The sequence below is a fragment of the Ambystoma mexicanum genome, chromosome 6p, assembly GCF_040938575.1.
Source record: "Ambystoma mexicanum isolate Mex_15411 chromosome 6p, UKY_AmexF1_1, whole genome shotgun sequence".
Classification (NCBI taxonomy): domain Eukaryota; kingdom Metazoa; phylum Chordata; class Amphibia; order Caudata; family Ambystomatidae; genus Ambystoma; species Ambystoma mexicanum.
In genome coordinates, this window is record NC_090935.1 from 1,017,061,615 (window position 1) to 1,017,085,446 (window position 23,832).

The window sequence follows — 23,832 nt, forward strand, 5'->3', positions numbered from 1 at the left end:
CCAAATGCCTCAACATCTAATTAGTGACACTCATGAATGGATAAACAAGATTCCCTTTGTTCTTACCTATTATCTAGTGAAACCACTCCCAAAGGAACAGGTTTGACAGAATCAGTGGTGAATGAAGACAATGTTGAGTGTGAATCTAGTATGGCAATGTGAAGGGACATGAGAGGTGTTGGATAAGTGTCAAACCCTTGGTCCGCTGGTGAAATATCACTACTCTCACCATTTTTTCACCTAACCGGTGAGGAGGGGGGTTAGCCCAAGGTGGCACTCGCTTCCGGCTCCACTCTGGGGATAGTGGCAGGTGGGGATTTTGATTGGGGCGGTACACCTACCAAACAATGAAATATGCAGATCTGAATGGTCTGAAGATCAACCCGGAAAAATCTAAAATTGTGATCTTCAAACATCCATTCAGGGTGTGCAAGTCATTTAATTGGTGCCTGGGCAATCAGTCGATCCCAATAGCTAAAGAGGTTACTTACAATTCCAACAAAAGGGCTTGTCATGGCTAGCTTGGACTCAAAAATATTACAGCTGGGATCTCAAATGAAAACAATTCTGAATAAATGTTGTAAATTCTCCATCGTCCCAATTATCAAATATTACAATGGTAAAATAATCTCAGCACTACTATATGGTTTTGATACCAACCCACAATTGTATTTAATAGACTGGGAGAGGCTAGAGGGAATGTTATGGAGAGAAGTGGTTTGTGCCTTCCCAATTGTGTACCAATTGTGTGCCTGAGATATGAGCTGGGGCTGCAACCGTAAGAGCCTGCTTGGAATGGAAGTGGGTCTCAGTGTACAGATTGATTTTGTTCCTCCCTTCCCTTCCTTATATGAAGATGTTTCGACTGTTCTGCAAGGGCAATCAAATGTGGAATAATCTGAGGATGGCTTGAATTAGTGTCCTTGCGGAATCTGAGTGCTCAGAAGAGATTTTGATCCAAAACCCATTGAAGGCAAAGGGACTAATGAAGAAAATGGATGGTGAGCATCTAGGATTTTTGCCTCTCTCACTCTTACAGATAAACCAAGATCATTTGGGCACACTGTGGGATATTTTTACCCATGCCGATGCACCCCACTGCACCCCTTTGCCAATGGGGAAAGAAACAGCCAAAAATGGATGTGCTAACCCCTGTGCACGCAAAAATTTGAAAAACTGCACATGGTTCACCTTCACAAAAGGCTGCACACCCCTGTCACACACAGTCAAAGTTGGGGTAAAAAATAGAACTCACTGCAGGAGAATGCCAGTGGGTACTGTTACATGTAACATGAAGCAAGGCCACAGCAGTGGGCTAAAACCGAAAATGCCTTTTAAAATTCTGCTTCCCAAATAATTGCAACCTTCAAAGTGCTGTTTTGGTGCTGAATTCAGTCATTTTCCAAGTGAACCATTGAAATTAAAATTGTGCTGAAATCACAGATCATCCATTGTGGTCAGAGAAACCGGGCCTCACTGACTGACAGCAGCTAAGAAATGTATTTCATGAAAAACCAGTCCAGCAACAGTTTGTTTTCATTTACACGAGAAAAATGCAGCTAAAAGTGGCAACATATAACAATCCGTCTCATTTTCATCTGTGCAGAGAATACTTCACGCAAAGGCGGAATATTTACTTCCAGATTGCAAACAAATTCCAGCACTCGAGGACAAAAATGGTGCTGAGTAGATGTGAATGCTGCAAAGGAAACTCTGATGTAAAAGACTCAGTTTAAATGTGTTTTTTCCATTAAGAAATTGAAAAATTAGCTGTGCAAAAGCAATTTTTGTGAAGGGCTTACTTCCTTTAATTGTCAAAATCCCATATAAACTCTGTTCATTTTATATCTTTTAAATTAAAAGTTTTAGGGAATCTTAAAGTTACCCAGTTTAGAGTTAACGGGTTAATTCTGATTGGACAGTGCCCAGCCTGGGAAAGATGACACTTCATGTTGACACTAGGCTGCTACCAGCAATGCTTAAGTGATGCTTGAGGGTCTCGCATATTTAGCACAAAGACCTCATTAGCCATTCATCTTTGGCTGATGCAAGGACAAAGGACAGGCTGAGCATTGACCCCGTCTGCGGAGGGGCAGGAAACTTCCCTCGACATCCCACCCTGACCAAAGGGATTTGACAGCTGTTGTTTGTTGAAAGAATAAAAAAACTGCTCTAAGCAATCTGTTATTTAAAACGCATATTTGTGATTAAGTTTTGAAAACCTTTAACTCTGCAACATGAAGGAAGACAAATCTAAAAATGGGTAGTTATAAATCTAATTTTACACTCTTTCTGTGGAGACGTTAGTGAACACTGCACTACATAAGGAACCAAAGTTACACCAAAACCCTAATTGTAGCAAAACTATTGATGTTGCAAATATGATATTTTATACCCATGTTCTAGGTGTTATCGCCCAGATATGTATTGAATTAGAAATTGTTAGGTCAAACCGTTATGATTAAAATGGACAAAATTTCACATAATGACAAAGATAGTTCTCACAGAGATTGGAATTGGACGCAAGGATAACTCACAAAATATATAATGTATGTGTCCGATTTTATTAGGGGGCATAATTATAGAAATGTGCATTTGTGCAAAAGTTATATTGTGTTTTAAATCAATGTGGGAGTTCCCAAAACACATCATAAAAATTACAGCTCTTTTCTGACTTCCAACCAGAACAAGGCAAGTGCCTTTTACCACTCACAGCCGTGTGGGTGTGGTTTGAAATTCTGCCCCTACCATAAACTTTGTGATGTCGCTTGGCATGATACATATTGGAACTTCACCACACACAGACACACGCTGATTCCTGACTACCTCCTGATTTCCGTGCAGTCTTTGTTCCTGACTTCTTCATCCTGTCCAGAACTTTTCATCTTGTCCTGATTCCAGACTTCTTTGCAAAAACAAAGGCCCAGCAATTGCTGAATTCTTTTCAGCTAGGCCCAAATCCAACCATCCTAAACTTCAGGAAAGAATACTTCTGATCCAGTCTGGCTTGCTACCATTCATGCTACCAGTCATGCTTGCCCACTGAATTCACCATAGCGCTAATCTACTGTGTCCAATGACCAGAAGGGCCAATCCAAATCCAGTCTGAGGTGCAGTCCAAATTGACCAGAACCGCCCAGCTGACCGATCCCTCTAGAAGTGCCCTGCTGCCAGTAGACCCAATGCGGGATGACTAGAACCCTGACGGTCCAATTTTAAATTACAGTGGACTGTACGTATAAACCGGAATCAGAGAACCCCATAGTATATTTGCATTATCCTATCCCATCTTAACCCATCCAATCTTTAATTTCAGAACCTCTAATATTGTCAGAACCATTCTTGCACTGATTTTCTCTCATTTGATTCATTATACCATAACCTATAAGTGATCTGGATTAAATAAAACAATTCCCATACTGAACGGAAACCAGAGTATCATACATGAAGAGTTACAATCGGCCGTGCGTAACTGTGGAGATTCATGGGTGACATTCTCTTTTTCTTAGTCATTAATACAGTTTAAATAAACCATTCTGTCATTGTTAAAACCAAATTTCTACTTTTCTCTGTTCTAATTTTTTCAAAAACGCCTCTCACTAAAACTTCCATAACGTCTTTGACTGTATAGCTAGAGACTTAATTTCAACTCTCAGTTAAACTTAAGATCTGTAGCTACATCCAAAACCGCATTGTAGAACAGTATATTTGACCCGTTTTTATTAAAAATCGCATAGCAAAATTTTTCAGTGAATTTGCATTTTGCAAAAGCTTTACACGTCTTTTTCCATTCAAAGTGTTTCTTAACTTCCATTCTGATCTAAAGTGTGTACTGTTGTTTATCTTGCAGCTCATGTTGGTTAGAATTTGTTCAGTATTGCTCCCATAGGAATTTACATACATTTAAGCATTTTTGCACACTATTCCTTGTTTCACAAAGCCATTTTCAACTGTCATTTTTAAAAGTGTCAAAGTGCCAAAAACATGTTCTCTCTTGTTTGGGGAGGGAAGCTTATATTCAAACTCTATATACTGTTTTTTTATTCCTGAATACCTGCTGATTACTAACATCTGTGTAGAATTGCTCATGTGTGAATTAAGAACTTTGCAGGGGGAAATCTTAACCTAAGCGCTATCTGTTCAAACTGAATTCAATTGCCTTACTTATTTTCTGATTGTATTGTCACCACATTGGTGATTGCTGCCCCATATATATATATTGAAATTTGTGTTTGATTTGAATTTGAAATAAATAAATAAATAAATAATTAACTTTACAATCCAGCCTGATTCCTGGTCCACTGTGACCGGGGGACGGAGGTTATTTTGAGACGGGTGTGATATGAGTGGTATATCACTCAGAACCTTCAACCTATAGACATAATAAATAATAAATAAGTATTTCATGTGTGCATTTCATGCTAGGCAAAACCCGGGTGTGTGCCTGATTGAAATCCTTACCACCACTTATCTGAAGAAATTCCCAGATCCTATTATTAGAGTAGAGTTTCTGAGATATCGATTCAATCTCTTGCCAACCCTAGAAATTAAACATATTAGAAATGGTTGTGCGACCCCTGACGCAATTTTCCAGAAATGTGAAGGGGGACAAATTCTGTCTTTGAAACATCGGATGATGATTGATTTCTCTGGGACCAATACAAAGATTAGCAAGATTTGTGTCGCATAATGTATGGTTATGGTAATGCTTAGAGACTGATTGCTTTTGGAAACGGTTGGACTCAGGGAATGAAGTTTTCCTCGCAACTGAAGTGGTGAAGCTGTTGAAAGAATTGAACTTGTTGAGATCATATAAGTTATTGTTGGGCTCACTATTGTTGTTATATAGTAAGATCTTTTTAACTTGAATTTGGTCAAAGCTTAAATAGAATGTTCAGAATATTGTATATTCATTTTGATGTAAAAATGAACTATTTTATTTTTATGAATTTTTTTCTTTCTTTTTTCTTTTCATCTTGTTCCTTTTTCCTAATTACTATAATGCCAAATACTGTTTTGTTTTAACTGTGCATACTTTTTCTCTTTTAATGAATAATGTGAAAAGTTACGTTTTGTGACAAGTCGAACTGAACATTTTTGACAATATCACAATAGAAAAATTCAAATAACAATGATTCCGGTGTCCTAAGGTGAGCTCAGGGAGGACAAAAACTTCCCAGCCAGCAGAATGGCAAATGCTTGCTTAATCTCGATTTTCAATATGAATACAGACCATGAAAGCGGGGCCTCATGAGCCTTTTGAGTTTTTAGGTTTCAAGCAGGAGGTGTCAGAAAACATGGATAACCAGAGGGATAACTGACTTGTTGCAGCCTAGTGTTCATAGTGACTTTGCTGGCTGTTCCTTCAAAGTCAACTCTTCCTATCATTGTGTAGCAAAATTCACCAAGTTTTGGATTGTTAACCCACTAATGGGGAACGTGAGCTGGGTTTAAACCATTGTGCGCAGGTCAGTTTTACCCTACTGATGATCTGTTGTTGCAATAGTAATCCTGCTCAGTATGAGTGGAACCACAGGTTCATACATTTGGTGCATGTGCTAGGCTGAAGAGACAATGGGGTGAAGCAACCATCTGTGTGATTATGACTGAGTGCCTAAGTCAGAATCCCTCCTAAACCATAAGGATACCACAGTGCTTTGGAGCATCAGTTGGCCTACATTAGCCAGCCTGTGGGCTGGTGTGTAGAGACACTCACATCAGGACTCCAGTGTGGACAGAAGGGGGCCACCTCTCTCACCCGTAGTGCACGACATGTTCATGGGGAACCTGAGGCAAAATCATTTGTAGACAACCTGATTCTGGGTCAGGGTTTCCTAAGTAGGAGAGCAGCTACGTCACTTCAATCTTTTGAAAGTCATCCTTTGAGCCAAGCTTTTGTCAATAAAGCATTGCAGTTGTGAAAAAAGATCTCTGTCCTCCCTGCGGTGCCACAGTTTCATGGGAACCTCCCACCCACCCTGGATGCACCTGCAGGGTTGTGGGCAGGCTAGGGAGTGCTCTTCTCTCCCTTTCCAGTCAGCCTAGCAGACCAGATGGCCTTGGCCCAGCTGGTGGCACAGTGGGAGGATCCAGCCTGTGGGAGGCAGAGAAGATAGGCTGGGCCTTGGTTGAAGATGGCGGCTTAAGCACCGGTCCTTGGGATCGGAGCTAGTGCCTTAAGCCCCAGACCCTAGACAGTGGCCCTAAGGTAGACACTACCTGATGGCCACCCAGGCATCTGGTCGGAGCGGGCCAGACCCGGCCATCTGGACCTTTAGCTGTGAACGATGGCCATCTGGCCGGGCAGTTGGACCAGATGGCCCGAGTTATGGCTGTCCCGGCTGACTCTTACATTTGTGAGGCCAGGCTGTATGAGCTCCCACTTTGTGGGGGCCTTAATAATCAATGATAAGTGTCATCCTGTGAGGCGGCTGTGCAGCATAGATGGTGGGCGCCTCCTCTGCACCCAGACTGGTGCCCCAGGAAGGTGGCAAGCCAACACATTCAGGTGGCAAGGGGGCCCCAGTACAGGTGGTGCCCAACTGGCCAGAGTGCAGGGTGAGGCTGGCATATGAGGCACATGCAGAACATGTGGTCCAGTTGGAGTCCCAGAGGAGAGTTACCAGAGATATGTGAGGCAGTACTGGCCCCACCCCATGGGTTCACATCCCAGAGCACAGGTCCTTTAGCAACCAGCCTCTGAGGGCCAAAGCAGAATGAGAGAACCACCAACCACAGCAGCTGGACACACAGGCATGTGGTAAGGCAGTCAGGGTGAGTCCCGGGTCCAAGCTTGGGCTGCCTGAGGCGTGCACCCCCCAAGAACCCAGCCAGAGCTCTTACTGCCCACCTGGCTATGGGCGAGGTCCCCGCGCACTCCGGCGGTGGCCCTGACCCCTCAGAGCAAAAAAGCTCTAATGCGCCCCAGCTGGCTGGGGGTGCTGCCCATGCCATCAGGTGCCCCAGAGAGGCCCCATACTTCTATCAAGGGTTAAGCTCTACCACCTGTATGCCAGAGCCCTGGGGGGACCTGACTGCTGTAACCACGTTGCCCTGGCCATGGGCACCCAGCAATCAGCGTGGGCAGGAGAGACACCCGGCCCTCCCTACCATGTTTCCCAGTTCCATGCAAGACATCTCGAGCCAGTCCAGGTGTTTGCTTCCAATTGCATGCTGGAACTTGTAGTTTTGTTTCTTCCAATGGCAAGGGAGAGCCTACAAGTTCCAGCATGCAATGCAGGAAAGGGAAAATAGGACTGGCTTAAGGATTCTGCTTGGAACAGGGAAACTTGGTAGCTATAGGTAAGATATCTCCGTGGACCAATGGATCCCCCAAAGATATTGATCCCAGCTCGTCCTCTCTATTTTTCATCCGTTGGAGGATGACAAAACAAATACCATTGAGTTTATTAGCAACACATTTTTTCGCACAACTTTTAGATATTAAAAAAGCAATCCAAACCAGTAAAAGCACCACATCAAATATGGCAAATATTTCCCTAGTGATTAAATGCAATGAATTGTTGCTTTTTGCAATAGGGCAAGTTTTCCCTAATGCCAATTTCATACAGCCTTGCACTTGCAGCGGTGCAAAGTTTCTGTGATGTGGTGGCTAATTATTTAACTTGAGTGCAGCCTCTATCATCGATAACTTTACCTGTACATATGTTTCTTCTAATTCCCAAATCAATAAAATAGATTAGTCCTGATAAATATAATTTTAATAGGAAGGCACTCAAGGTCATTCTTAGGAATTGAGAAGTCATATGTTCAAACCAGTGACTAGATTAAGAGCTTTATGCATCACAACCTCGTGTACAGGAGGAATATTTCCATTAAACATGATTCTGTGGATAACTCCTTAAAATGTACGTAGACTGCAGGTTTACCCTTGCGCTTTTCTGAACATGTTCTACAGTCTTGCTCTCTTCCATGTCTAGACAGGCAAAGAAAATATTTCTTTCAAATGAACCTGGATCTCAAAACCTCAAAAATATTACTTGTTGCAGACTTAATGATCTTTTTATGACATCATTTAAAAAATGATGAAAATGAAAGGACACTCCCAAAACGATTCAATGTGTTGTTAAGTGCTGCAAAACGGGACATTGCTACATTATTCTTTCTCCACCTGTCCCGTTATGCTTCCTAGAAGATAGGCCAATCACTCAAGCCATTGCAGTGTCGTAAAAGGCACACGCCACCTTTACCTGTGAAAACAGAAATTCTCAGCAATAATACACCTTTTGAATGAACTAATATTCCTACATGGAAATATTTCAGAAATAGAAGTCGTATAGGGCAAATCTTAATAAAAAAGAAATAACCAAAACACAACCACATATCCAAGCAATTTCCAAAACATGTTATTTAAACTAAACAGGACTTCGATTCTTGTAAGTCCTGATTGCCAGAAAGGTGAACGCATTTTAAAATAGACTTCTGCCTAAAGCAGGACAATGTAAGCCATAGATCAGGAGTAGGAGTTCCAGGCCGTATGTGCACATGGCGTAGAAAGGTAAGGTGTGCCAGGGTGTGAGTGCCGTGTGGGTGTGTGAAGGTGAGAGCATACTGGAGAGGGTGTGGTGGTTTGCATGTTGCAAAGGAGGAGGCAGTGGGCTCGGTTGCAGGACAAGGAAAAGAAGAAACTTGAAAAAAGATTGGGGTGAGGTTGGACATGTGCTTAGAAGGGTATGAGGAGCTTTTTGAAACAATTACTCATTCCGCTTTTTGAATGAAAATAAAAAAGGGTACATTGTTTTAAAAAGTTTGTGCTGCAGTGAATTCAGGACACATGTAATCCTAATAATCACGTTTGGTCATATAAGGATGGGGCACGCTTTTAGGAGTTTAAGTTCACTATTATTCTTATTAATATTATTATTATTATTATTATTATTGTTAATAATAATAATAATAATAATATTTGTTTTATTATTATTATTTTTCATTTTAGTACCATCCAATTAAAACAGAAGAGGGGGTCTTATAGTAAATGTACACATGCAAAAACGATGTTTGCACATGTCTGCCCGTTTCAATGCTATAAGCATGTGAACACTTAAATTAGCATCAATGCAAATATGCCTGCACTGTAATTGCACATAATCGAACATGATTGCACATACTTACGCCACACTGCACACATTTACAGCAATACCATTCACGAGAACACACTCGACAGTCACATCCACTTCCAGATCGAGATGTACGTTAAAGTATTGCACACTCTACCATCAAAGATCACTTATCTCTCGTGGACCAGTGAATGTCCTCACAATTAGCAAGCACAAGCGGAACGCTGACAGCAGGAAACCCTTCACATGCTCACTGGTGGAAAACACTGAGATCAGAAATGATAACACTATCTAATGAACACATTCACTTTAGTAGCATGAATGATAGCTCTTATGATACAGTTAAAATGATTCACACGCTTGCCATGCTCAGTTGAAAATCAATCATCTTGTCTTTCTTTATCCGTTGAGAGTACATGCACAGCTCATGTGTAAGTATACTGTTTGTTCTCTCTTTACAATTGTAGTATGGGGATCAATCATGACAACGACAACCCATCCTGTGCTGATGGTCTCCACATCATGTCTGGAGAATGGATTAAAGGGCAAAATCTTGGAGATGTTTCATGGTCCAGGTGCAGCAGAGAAGACCTTGAAAGGTTTCTGAGGTAAAATATATGGAATTCATGTTTCTTCTGCTACATAACTGGCCCTGTTAATTATTGTGTTTGACAAAAGAACACACATTTGTATCACGCTGAACATCAAGTGCCAGCATATGGATGATTTGGAAGGAATATAGGAAACAATTGAAACTAAGCATCAAATGCACAGCCATCCTTACCCTGATAGCAAGCTATGATTCTACAAGGAGAAAATAATGCATTATGCCCTAAAAGCTGGTAGGCCCCACTGGAGCGAGGGTTGCAGCTACGCATTGCTCACATGTAAAGCCTACATCTGCCTGAATCAGTATATATGGTGCACTGTTACACACATTTTAATATTAGGGTGAGTGTTATCAAAATGAGAATTGAGCAACAGTGTGTATTATGTGCTTAGGTATTCAAACCTTCAATCAATTTATCACAGACATAGCTGTCAATATAAAGATCGACCGTCATTCCTGTGTTCCCGTAACCCTGTTTAGTTTTATGCAAAGCATGCTGGAACCCTGACTGGTGTTATGTGTACACTTCCACATAAGTTTACAGTTGTGTACCAGATGGTCCAACTTGGAATGGTAACATTTTATCATAAAATAATGTATATGTTTTTTCTATATTTTGATAATGTGCTTTGCTCAGTAAGACAAAGCAAGCTTAATATGTAAAATAGCAAGAAAACATTATCTATACAACTAAAATATATACTAAAAATGAACATTGTACAATTTTTAAAAGAGACAGTTTACATTGTTAGTACAATTAAATAAGTGTGTTCATTTAAAAGCTGCTTTTGGAAATAAACACATTTAACAACTCAAGCAGTCTCTTGTCCCCTATGTTTATGCAGTTGTCGGCAACGACTGAGGTGGCTCTAGCAAAATTACACCTAACAATATGGCTCTCAACCACATAAAAAGTCACAAACACTTACACAGCGAGAAACAGAGAAGGAAAGAAGTCATATAGATAGACATAAACAAAAATAGATGTAGAGAGAGAGAGAGAGGGAGAGAGAGAGAGAGAGAGAGGCAAAGCAGCGAGAGAGTGGGAACTTGGGTACAGCTATTGTTCATGCAAATTGTATGTGTTAGTCGACTGCATACTCTTTTCCAAAAAAGATGTCTGTTTTCTTTCCTGTTTTGAAAGTTTGTTGTATTTATTGTTGTAAACTTTAAACATGTTTGAATCTTATACTGTACTTGACATTGGACATGAGATGATGACTCACTAATGATGTTGTTTGCGTGTATAAATTTGCAAATTGAAAATCGGCTGAATGATCTTTCCAGCTGTATGTCTGAGTGTGTGTAATTACATTAATCCAACTTGGCATAGTTGTGCAAAACTGAGTAGGACAATGTGATAATACAGAAAGGCATGTAAGTATACTTAATATGAAACATAAGTACAAATCTTCTGATAAACACCACAAATGGGACCTTTAATGAAGAAACATGAATGCTCCATTCTTCATATCTTATATTGTATATACTGTTTTTTTTTAATGTTTCTCGATAATGTCTCATCTTTTGTATAAGGTCTATGCTGACTATCAATACATTTAATTGAATGTCTTTAAAATTAAAATACAACACATCGTTGCATTTAATTTCAAAGCTTTACCACATTCACTTGATTGCACACATTTTCAGAAATATGTAAATAGTTTTGTTTTCCCTGTTGGTTTTATTTTATTTCAAATTTTAAATAAAATGTAAACATTTGATTGGGCTAGGTCGGATAATCCCACAGACCTCAAATTTTTACTGCTATAATTCACCACAAATGGTGTTCTTTAAAGTCCCACCAAGCCTCTACTCCCAACTCATCCTTATATGGCTAGAACTTTGCTTAATCTATCTTTGATTTATTAATAAATTGTAAACCAGAGAATACAGCTTTGGCTTACTCCAAAATTGTGTTTGTATTTGTATTTGTTTATTTATAACGCGCAGACCATCAGGCCCGGGGGCATCAGGGCGCAATTTGTACAGGGTTGCAAGAAAAGAACATACAGGCAGATAGATTACAATAAAAGTATACCAATACAACATAATAACAATCTTAATAATTACATATATTACACATGGTACAGTGTCCCTAGGCTCCACAGAGGAAGTATCCCTGAGGTAGTTGGTAAGGTAGCAGACCGGAAATCGTGCTGGGGAACAGGCGGGCTGAGTAAGTAGGACAGATGTCTAACACAACTATTGCTGGTCAAAGAGCCAAGATTTGGTTTTATTCTTGAAGGTGTTGAAGGAGTCTTCAGCTCTGATGGCAGCGGGGAGGGTGTTCCAAAGTTTGGAGGCTAGGACAGGGAAGCTAGTGCCTCCCGCTTTTTGGAGCTTAAACCTAGGGATAGTAAGGCAGTGAGTCTGAGCAGTTCTTAGTGGCCGGGCAGTGGAGTGGCGCGAAAGCCGACTGCAGAGATAGATCGGAGCCTTGTTGGCTAGGCATTTGTGCGTGAGGGCAAGCGTTTTTAGGGAAATTCTCTGCTTCACGGGTAACCACTTTAGGCTAGTTCTGGCTTCAGAGATGTGGTGGTTACGAGGGATGTTCAGGGCCGCTCGAATTGCATTGTTCTGGGTGGTTTGGAGTTTGGACAGGTTTTCTTGGCTGGTGCCTAAGTATAGAGCACTGCAGTAATCAATGTTTGCCATGATAAGTGTTCTCGCTAGTGTGACGCTATTGTGGGTGGTGAGGAATGGTCTGCAGGCTGAAATGAGTTTGCACGTGTAGGCAGAGGTGGACCTGACTGCATTAGTTTGTCTTGACAAAGATAAGGTGGAATCCAGGTAAAAGCCTAGTGTTTTAGTGTCTTTTGAGACTTGTATGGAGTTGCCGTCTATGATGAATGACTGATAGGATGGCTCAAGTTTGCTCAGGCGTTGTGATGTACCCAGGATAAGTAGCTCTGTCTTATCGTCGTTCAGACATAGCTGGTGCTGGGCCATCCAGGTTTGGATGACCAAGTAGACGTCATTGAGGGCCTTGGTGTCAGCATGATAATTACCAGAGATGGGAATGAGTATCTGGGTGTCGTCCGCATAGTTGATGTAGGAGACACCCAGATAATCAAGCACATCAAAGAGTGGTTTCGTAAAGATATTGTAAAGAGTAGGTGACACGCAAGAACCCTGAGGAACACCGCAATGAATAGGGGAGGGATCTGCAGCAGCGGAGGGTGCAAAGACCCTCATAGATCTGTTGCTCAGGAAGGATTGGATCCAGGCCGCTGCGGAGGGAGAGAAGTTGGCAGCAGAGTGGAGGTGCCTGCAAAGGATCTGGTGGTTAACCAAATCAAATGCGGCGGAAAGGTCGAGGAGTAATAGCATTGCTAATTTGCCCTTGTCCTTCAGGACTTCGATCTGGGTTTTTAGGTCTAATAGAGCCGTTTCGGTCCCATGTCTGGGCCGAAATCCGGATTGTCGTAGACCTAACAGATTGTTTGATTCAAGGTAGTTTTGGATCTGCAGGTAAGCTGCACGGTCCAGTATCTTCAGCAGAAATAGTACTGTAGTAATAGGTCAGAAGTTCGTGGGTATGCTACGGTCAAGGGAAGGTTTTTTTAGTAGCCGGATCACCCAGGCGTCTTTAAGGTTGTCCGGGACTATGCCTGTTTCAAAGGATGAGTTAATGAAGGTTGTAATGAATGGGGCTAAGTCATGAGCGGAGTCCTTAATAATGGGAGCTGGGCACGGGTCACCTTGGCAGTTGGATGGTTTCAACCTGAGAATGATGTTTTCTACTTCGGTGACAGTGAGCGGTGCGAAGGTGAAAGGTTTGATGTTGGCAGAGTTGGAGAGGGTGGGCCTAGTAGGGGAGAGTGAGCGGTTGTCACGCCTCAGGCAGTCCTGCTTTTCTTTTATTTTAGATTGGAGCATAGAGATTTTGTTTAGGAGGGCTGCTTGAATGTTAGCATACCATTTGCTGTCTTTCGTGCAAGTGTCTGGCGAGGAGACTGGGGTTTCGAGCTCTTTTAGGACTCTAAAGAGTTCCTTGGAATTAGAGTCGGCTTGCATGATACGATTATTAAGCGATTCTTTTTTAGCAATGATGATGGCGTCTTTATAAGTGAGGGAGGCGAGGAGGAAGCCGTCTTTATGCTCATCAGATGGGTGGCTTTTCCAACGGTTTTCCGCGCAGTGTTTGGCTTTGCGGAGGATTCTTAGCTGTGGAGTGAACCATGAGTTGAGATGTGCTCGTGGTTTAGCCTTCCTAGGTTTGATTGGTGCTATAGTGTCAATAGCCGTGAGCATCGTTTGGTTGTAGATGTCTGCTAGGGAGGTGGGATCAGAGCAGGCGTTGGTCGCCGCATTAAGAGAGGGGAGTAACAGTGGGAGGAGTTGTTCTATTGTTATATTTTTTTATTGCGGGTGGGCAGGGCTGGGGCTATGGGTGTTGGGGCTCGCGGGGTAGCTTCAATGTTAAATGTTATGATGTGATGGTCAGACCATAAGCATGGGGAGTTATTGAGGACCTGGATGTTGCAATTAGAACCGGCTAACCAATCGATAGTCCTGCCTTTGATATGGGTCGGTTCTTGTATGTACAAGGTGAGGCCAAGGTCAGTAAGAGCATACTCCAGATCAGTTGCTACAGGATCCTTAGGGTCGCCGCAACCTAGATTGAAATCACCTAAGATTATTGTTTGGGAGTTGTTTTTTGTTTTGTCAAGAAGAAGAGTGGAAATTTCACTGACAAAGGTGGGTGCCGGCCCTGGGGGCCTGTAGATAAGGTGAAGGGTGGCCGTTTTGTTCGGTGTTAGTAGTAATTTGATTGTCAGCAGTTCAGCTGATTCAAGTTTGGAGTCGGATACCACTCTTAGGTCAAGAGAGTTTTATGGATGAATGCCACGCCGCCACCTCTAGTATGGGCAGAGGAGCGGTCACAGCGTGTGATGCCATAGTCAGGCGGTAAGGCCAAGGATAGAGAAGGGCCAGAGGCGGCATGTAGCCAGGTTTCGGATATGGCAATGAAGTCAAGGTCGGCAGTGGTGATAAGGTCGGCTATGTCAAGAGCGTGTGCTGTGAGAGATCTAGCATTGATGAGGGCACCCTTGAACACAGGCAATTTGTTTGTTTTGTCATTTCAATTTATCATTTTCAGAACCCCCACTAAAGAGTCACTCTGCTGAATGCACATGGATCTGATTGTCCTCAATATTGTAGGAGTCCTATAGAGTTAGCAATGGGATACATTCTAAAGAAATCTCACACTTTTGATCGCGTTCACCTTCTCCAACTTCTATTTCAATTATTTATCACTTACCCTTATCATACCATTTCACCATATTTGCACTTCCAAAGCCATCCCCTACTCTGTCTTAAGCAGTGGAGACGGTTAGTTGGTGCCCCCCCAAGCCCAGCATCCCCTTGTATTTATTCCCTATACTCCCACCCCCTACCCCTTATATGCTCTTACCCCCTGCCCCCATAATTTCTGATGAGTTTTTTCTGCCCATGTTTCGGCAAAAAACTCACCGGTAAATAATTGGGAGATGAATGAACGTCGTACCTTGTTATTAGCCCCCGTTTCCTCTATGGAAGAATAACAGATCATTTGATGTTGTGGCCAAATCCTTATCAAGCTCAGACATGGCTGACAATTGGATTGTTAAGGCACATTATTGTCTAGGATAATTAATTGATGGACAACAAATAACATTATATATGTTGATCCAAAAGAAAGCAACAATAATCTATTCATCCACATATCTGGTTTAGGCTTCTAGACGTCCAGGAAGAGGCATAATGAGTCATGTGGTAGTCCTTTGACTCGTGGAGCCCAGTGTGGCTAGTTGCAACATGACTGGTTTGCATCCTCCGTACTGGCCTTCTAGAGGAGCAAGCCTGATATGTGGATGATTTTACCACCACTGTTCATGCAAAGGGACTGGGGTGACCGAAACCGAGCTTCAACAGGGTGGCACCTACCATCAATGACTGTATCCCATCCCCATCTGCCTTCTTGAGTGGACTCTGACAGTGTGGCGTGTGTGTGTGTTTTTCTTTCCTTCTCTTTAGTTCCACTGACCCATGCCCTTCTTAAAATACTGCAATGTTTGAGGGAATGTGAACATTTGTAATGCACGTCTTTCTGAACGAGCTGCAAATCAGGAATACAGACAGGCACATACATAGGCACATATAGGGAAATTTGGAATCCAAGAAGGGTCGATTCACGTTGTAATATGTTTCAAATGCTTCATTCCATCTCTGACTCTGGAAGGTGTCAAGACCCCGAAAACTTGCAAATAAGCAAACAAAATACTTTTTTAGCTGAAAACCTATTTTTTTCTTTTGGACCAACGCCTTTTTCTACCCATGCCTAACACAGTACAAGAAAACTGAACTTTCAATTAAAAGATTTTCCTTTGTTTTAATGTTAGCGTATAATTTGTTCCAATTGAAAAACATCTCAATATTTAAATGCCACGTGCTGAAAAGTGCTTTCAAAAGCGTTGGTCATGTTATTACTTGACTCCATTCTCTTTGCAGCTCACTACCTTGGCTAGCATATATTTCCCTCCAAAAAATATACTGTCACCTCGTGATAATCTTGCACTTCTCGTGTGCTTATTTTTATTGTGTATCAAAAAGGGGCCAAGTAAGTTGTAGTGGTAGCCTATATATTGTGATGAGAAGAGGCTACCCCCTTTAATTAGGTGAGAACGTCTCATCTGGCCTGGTCCTGCTAAGAAAGTTGGTGCTCCTGCCTGCCTCCTAGGTTAGAGACCACCAGCAGCACCGACTTCCTCAGCAAGACCAGGCCGCCTTAGGGTGTTTCCCTAAACAAAAGAAACGTTTCTTTTCTGCTGCACAGCTCAGTGGGCTCTACACAAAAGACGCACAGCAAACTGTTGAGAGGCCGGCCGGGCGCAGGAACCCTGCTCTTGCTGGCCTCCCAACTATTTGCCAATATCAAGAGAATTTGTATTTGTATTTATTGTGTTTATATAGCGCTTTAATCCAAAACGCTTTACGTAAGAGTACTTACGCATGCTGAGGGGTGGGGCATCTGGCTCACCATGCAGCAGCAGCAAGCTGAGCATGAGAACAGGTAAGCATAATACTCTGTGTGCATGCACGCATGTAGGTGTGTGTGTGTTGGTTCATGCGTGCATGTGACGGGTTATCTGTGTGTGAATGTGTCACACGTATTTCTCTGCATCTAATGTGTGTGTGGGTAGGGTGTGGGGGTAGGACCACAATTGGAGGGTGGAATTGAAGTGCAAGCATGGGGAAAGAGGCACTGTGTGTGTGCGGGCAAGGTGGGGAAGAGGAAGACAAGGACCGCTGTTGATGCAGGGATGGGAGAGTAGTGACAGGGCGGCATACACCGGTGGAGCACCAGTATTAATAAGTGCAGGCATCTTTTACTACCGATGTGTGTCAACGCTCTAGTCAATAAGTGATGGTGGTCAACGAGTAAGCAGAAATAAAGACACTTTTTTTAAAAACAGGCTCTTATTATGATTGTTGATTAATGGTCTTGTTACCATATATGCCGCCCAAAAAAATCCGAGCACAAATAAAGACCTTAGTATCCCATACACACTTTAGATTGGTAAGCATAGAAACGCTCAGTCTTTGCCATTTATTCTGTATACTGTTCTCTATGAGTACTAACAAAGCTTCATTGAGTCTACATGTGCTTGCCAGACTGGATAGTGAGGGTAGTGCAAAAGGAATATGGCCGCCTTAAGACCTAGCTGTAACCCTGGGAGGCAATTTCGGGTTCCTGGTAGGGTGCCCCATTTGATCTGCCTGCCAAAAGACAATCCATTGATGACAAGCATTTCCCTGTTATTCTTGTGTTAATGGGTAGGATTCTTATTCGATCTGCCTGTTTTTAGCTAAATGCTAAAAACAGGCAGATTCCATAGGAATCCATGGTAAATACCTCCTGCAAGCTTGCATTGCGCCAGGAATGTACAATTCTTTGCACTCATCTGCATCCTTCCAGGTTTAACACACGGTCTTTGCTCTTGGTTGTGCAAATGAAGAACATTGCACAGCTGGAGACCAAAGTGCACACACGTCTACACGTTTGTCGGTCCTCTGCTTGCAATGTACACATCTTAGAACATCACCTGCAAGTGTTCTTAACATGCATGTGCATCTTTATTAGAACATGCATCCCTTCCATTTCACAAGTGATGTCTCTGCTTTCCCCTGCCAGCAAACGACAGCTGTTTGAGACAGACCTTACGCAGGTGCAATGTAAATTCATCTTCCTTGCTAAAAGCCTTCATCTCCCTCATTTACCGAAGCCTGCATGTATGCGCAGTACATCGCCGCCAGCTGGAATCTAATGATGCAGTTTACTTTACCAATTAAAAGTCCACGTCACAGCAGCAATCTGTGTCCATGAATGCGTACTTGTTGCATGGGTGTTGTCTATGTTGTAATGTAGCAAACCCTTTTTTTTGTTTCCCATTTTATAAACCTGCGAATGCTGCCAGGTCGAAGGCCAGCAACTGTTTGCTTCAGACGCATCCCCAGAGCCTCAGCTCTGTGATTATTCCATCCGAACTGCCAGAGATGACGTACACCGCAGATGAACAATGTCAAATTCTTTTTGGACCGACCTCATCTTTTTGTCAAGAAATGCAGGTACCCATTTGTATTGCCATTTTTAAACGACATTAAACTAAGTGCATAGCCAGGCTCTCTAATTTTCTGTGAAGGATAGGAGAGTTAGAGGATGCAGCAGTCCTAATTAGGATTTAAAAAAAACCTCTTTCATTTATTTGTGCTTAGTGAGACTTCATGAGAAACGGAGCAAGGCAAAGGAGAGGAGTTGTTTTCGTCTTGTAACTTCAAAGCAAACATGTACAAGCAGGCAGACGCGAATCTTCATTGTCAACCACTGGTCTATGCCTTCCCTCTTTTCAAAATTCATATTATTAACAGCAGCTCCTAAAACCCGTTTCCTGTTACATCGTAGGAATCTATAAAAACAGCCATTGCCAAAGCCAACAGTCATGGCTTTTATGTGGGCATGGGAAGACATTTGGCAGGTCCTGCCATAACGGTGCTACCTGAACATAAGATGGCAACAGCTGGAACATGCAGTGATTACCTGGTCAATGGACATATGATAACACTTCCTGGCAAATGGCTATCAAATACCTAAACGCAAGACACGTCTTTTGGCTTGGTCAATGCTTGTTTTTAACTGGCCTTATGCGCAAGGAAAAGTATGAATCAAATGGCAGAAGACACACTAGGTTAAGATAGTTGTGTTAAACAGGTAGTACATTTAAGCCTTTACCTGTTAGCAGACAGCTTAGAAATAACACTGGCAGGCTAAAACTAGATGTTATTGCGTGACCAAATTAGCCCAAAGAAATCCCATGAAGATGCATTTTTAGAGAGGGGTCGCTGGGCAGAGCAGGAGAACCATTGGCCACGCAATTCAAGATTGATAGACACACACATGCTCGCTAGATTGGGGTCTAAGTGAACTATATTTATTGGCAACCTGACGTCACAGCACAGGCCACAAGGAGCACAAGGGAACTACAATGTGTTCACCCTGAGGAAGGTGGACTACATTTGAAAGAGTCGCCAAAACTAGTTGGTGTTTAATTTTATTTGGAGTATTGCATTAACAGCCTGGACAGTGGCAGGCTGCCATATAAAATACCCTGATCTTCTGTGAAGGTTTCTATTCATTTAGTTCTTGTTTTTGTATCTGGTGGTGGATTATGGCAGTCACATTGGTGATTTGACATTTGCTTTGATTGATGCTTTACATTAATACATGTTGATTCATTATTTTTTTTTTACAATAAATCATGTCATTGTGATCGTGCGTTGCATATTTTGGACACAGCTTATTTGCATGGATTTATAACTTGACCTGTTAGGCAAGGTTACACATTGATATATTATTCTGTTTTACTCAAAAGATTCGATTATTTTTCGTTTTGTGCGAGGAGCAGCAAGGAGTGGGAATGGGATGTCGATGGGCGGTTAATGGGAGGGTAAATAACGCTAAAAAAAATCTGCGTCCATCCTCATCTTTCAGTTGTAATCTAATGCTATTGTTTCATCGTGTATGTGTAGCTTAGTCACCACATTTCATACCCCAAACTAGCAAGCACACATTCTGAGTACAGCCATCTGAAATCCTCCATTTCAATTGAACTTTGTCTTTTGTCTTTACGACACACAATACAAAGTACAAACGACGCAGGAAAAAAAAAAATCAGAAAACTAAAATGGAATTCGAATAGGGTTAGTATGGTCCTCCATTGAGGAAATAAAGAAACACATCTGATTGGCCCTAACACTTTTAACAAGCCCCAACTACAGTGCCAAGGACAGACTGTCCTCTGCCGCAAACCCCCACTTGCACCGGTGGACCAACATTAATTCACACCTGTGTGTGTTCAAAACACGAATCACTCACTAATGTTTCAGGTTGTGTGACCTTGCCTCCTAGAAGGAAAGGCGGTCTCTACATTATTGGGTGTTACAGATATTAATTAGATCATAACACGAGCAACTCTACTAAAAGAGATGGGTTCTTCTTCAGAACAACACATCTCATTGAAGACTGTACAAGAATAAACCAGGAGGCATATGGAAAAAGGATACACTTTCCATCCACATGATTACATGCACTCATGCTGGGCATGGGAGGGCCCCAACCACTGATCAGATGGTTCCATTAATTGAACTACCTTTTATAACACCCATTTTATGGTGGTTACCATTTTCACGCTATATAGCCTCCTGTACGCCTAGACTGTGCGCACGTTTGGACTCAGCCTTTAATGTAGGCACCCCTTTCTTACTGACCTTATCTGGTCCTGATCGTCAGTGCAAGTAGAAATCCTGACATTGCAGAGTCATTACCACATGTGGCCACGTGGGTTTCACGCAGACTCTTCCACGGGTCTAAATGTACAACACCATATTATGTTTGAAACAGGATTAGCCAATGTGCTTCCCAGGAGACAACCATGATGTGCTCCCTGAAACTGATTAAGGTTGTCACTAACCAGATAGGCTCCTCAAAGCAGGCCATGCAAAGTAACTTGCATGGCAGAAACAGGGGTACAGAGTACAACCACAACTCAGAGGAACCAGTGGTATAACACAAAATGTGGGGGAGCCATGCTACGGGCCCCCTAACTCAAGATCTGCAACATAGCACATACCGCACCACCTTCCGGCCCAGGCAGGATCACCATGCATGCACAGTGAGCATGATGAGCATGCAGCTGCAATAGCAACCAGTGCACGGCACTAATTGAAAGATGTAACTATGTGTTTTAATCAAAACTTAAATCTTTCACCTTGCCTAGAAAAAGGGGGACCATGCTTTACTCCTGAGTCCCGACACCCACATGTATTTGCCAACTCTGTGCATAGGCAGAAATATTACACACATTAGGGGCACCATAAGAACATTTTTTCATGCTCTCCCAGTATATGCCAGTATCCCCATGTATGAACATTCTCTTGGCTCTTAATCCCAGTAAAAATCTCCTGCCACAGGAAGAAAATATGTTATCAATGCTTCACAGATGCTTGCCCAAACCCTGCACCACTGTGTCACAATACTCTTCATGTTGGCATTGCCCTCAATGACAGTACCATTTCCTTCTCTGGCTGCACTATTGCCTCCATCCACCATGTAAGAACACTGATTATGTTGACTGTGTCCTTAACACCAGTAAAACATGTAATACACAGTAAGAAAACATGTACTTGCTGACTGCACAAGTGCCCCCACCCTCCACATGTAAGAAGATACATCATACTGGGCTTGCCTCTTATGTCAGTACATAATACCATGGCACGAAAAGAAAATACCCAGTGTGCCTGTCACATTGTGCTTTAAACCACACATCCCCAACACTCCTCCATGTAATAACATTCATAAAGCTGGTTTTGACCACAAATACCAGTACAATAAATAAAACGTCCATGCTCCATTGCCTCCTGCCTCTGATACAACCTTCCACGCACACTACCATGCCCGTTCACCTGCTAGCTGCTCACCCAGTGGCAGCTGGTGATTTTTTGCAATTGGAGGGGCATAACATTTTCCAAAAATATGCACAGAGCGACCTGAATATTGGGTTCAATTGGTGCATTACACAGCACACTTTTTTCAGAAGAATTGGGTAAAAAAGCAGATAATTTTTTTTTTTACATTTTTTTTTTTACTTTGTGTTTTATCAAAATGTATTGATTTTACAAAGATCACAAGCTATTTGTCTGTCGTGCTTTCTTTCTTTCTGCTTTGTTTCTTTAATTCTTTTTTTCTTTGTTTCTGCTTCCGTATTTCTACTTCTAGTCCTCTTGGTTTCTGTCTGTCTTTCTTCGTTCTGGGTTCATGTCTTAGGATGGTGGGTTTCTGCTTTTCAGACATTCTAGAAGAACGGCTTCTAGAATTTTTGTGGCTGCTATCGTCCAACAGGTTTTTTTTCCACTTAGCAGATGGCACCACCAGGTGTCCTCCTCTCTCAGGGCGGTAGGATTCCAGCAACGGGGTTAGGTATGCTTTCCTGAGTCAGGCTGTTTCGGGCATGTCATCAGGAGATGTCTCACTGTTTTGATTTTGGCACTGTTCTTGCACAGGCGGCATTGATTCGTTGTTGATAGCCTTCTTAAGGCTCTTATTTCCTTTGTATGGAGAAGATTTAACCTAGCCCTTAAGAAGGTGTTTCTTCTTTGTTTGTCCAGGAAGCACGTGAAAACTTGGTCGATTTCGTTTAGTTTTTGATTTGCGTGGGTAGATGAGCTAGGAGTTTGTTAGCAGCTGCCTTTTCCAGTGTATCTATCCAATCAAGTTTGTTTAGTTTCCTCTTCACACGTGTTGGATTTCGGGTTAGGTCGTCCTTGTTGCATCCAATCTGTGCCAAACAAGCTTTCTGTTTGAGAGCCCAAGTTGAGAGGATTTTGCTTTTTCCAGCAGTTGTTTCTTCTTTTAGTATTTTGTATTGTGGGGCAGAGTCAGCATGATGATTTTTCTGAAGAGGGCCATTTAGTTCCAGTCGACAGTGGCCTTCAATGACAGCAAGCCCCGTTCCCTCCTGATTGCAGGTAAGGATGTTGATTTCGGTAGGTGTAGTAGTTCTCGCCAGAAGTGAGCTTCCAGTTGCGACCAAATGCTTGAAAGGATATTTGGCATGCCTTCTCCTCTGTATGTTATCGATGGAACAAATTTTCCTTTGTGATATTTTATTGCTGGCATCAGGGAGAAGTGGGCACATTTTCTGTCCAGGACCTTGGCCTGTGAGGATAGTTTCCAAGGTCTTTCCCAGAGGTTTGTTTGCATGCTTATCTCTTTTGCGGTTGAATCGATCATGACCCCTAGGTATTTAAATTCTGTTACCTGGTCTACTTTTATGCAGTCTATCGTTTAGTGGTTTGGTTTTCGGTTTGGTTTGGTCGATTTTTCGAGAGCCAGGATTTTGGTTTTTTCCTTGTTGATAACCAGATTATTTTCAGTTATGTATGTGTTCAAACGGTCCAGCTGCCGTTGAAGACCGATTGGTGTCTGGTCTATCAAAATGATTTTGTTGGTATATAGAAGCCTCGGGAATTCCGTGCCTCCTAGTTTTGGAGGAAAAGGTCTGGATGAATCACCAGAATCTTTTAGATTTCCAAGAAAAGCTGTGAAGAGGGCCGGTGCCAGGGGACAGCCCTGCTTCACTCCTCTGTCAGTTGTGATTTCTTCTGACAGGGTGCCTGTCTGATTGAGTTTTACTCTTATAGATGTTTTTGAGTGTAGAGCGATTATTGGTTCGAGGATCTGCTCCGGGCATTTCCATCTTTTCAGCTTCGCCCAAAGGAGGTCACGGTCGATTTTATCAAAGGCGTGAGTCAAGTCCACAAAGGCCAGGTAGATCTTTTTGTCTTTTTCTCTTGCCAGATTTTTTAGCATGCTCAAGAGCATGATGTTTGTTGTTGTTCCAATGTTTTTGGGGAAACCTGCTTGCAGAGGATCATTGCATGGCAAGTGTTTTGCCCACTGTTGGAAGCTTGCGAGCAGACAAGAGCCGTAGATTTTCCCTATTGTGTCCAATAGGGCAATCGGGCGGTAGTTTGATGCGTCAGATCTTTCGCCCTTCTTAATATTGCTACCACCGTTGCTGAAGACCAGGAGCTGGGAAGGGA

The 23,832-nt window shown here is 42.4% G+C and overlaps 1 protein-coding gene across 1 annotated transcript in view; it reads left to right on the forward strand.

The window, feature by feature from the left end:
• The window catches only part of ADAMTS19 (ADAM metallopeptidase with thrombospondin type 1 motif 19), a 2,156,963-nt gene that overhangs the window by 1,277,164 nt on the left and 855,967 nt on the right, over positions 1-23,832 (forward strand). Inside the window, exons 9-10 of the mRNA XM_069625625.1 lie at positions 9,545-9,685; positions 18,153-18,303. Coding sequence (XP_069481726.1) covers positions 9,545-9,685; positions 18,153-18,303 — 292 coding nt within the window. The remainder of the gene's footprint in view (positions 1-9,544; positions 9,686-18,152; positions 18,304-23,832) is intronic.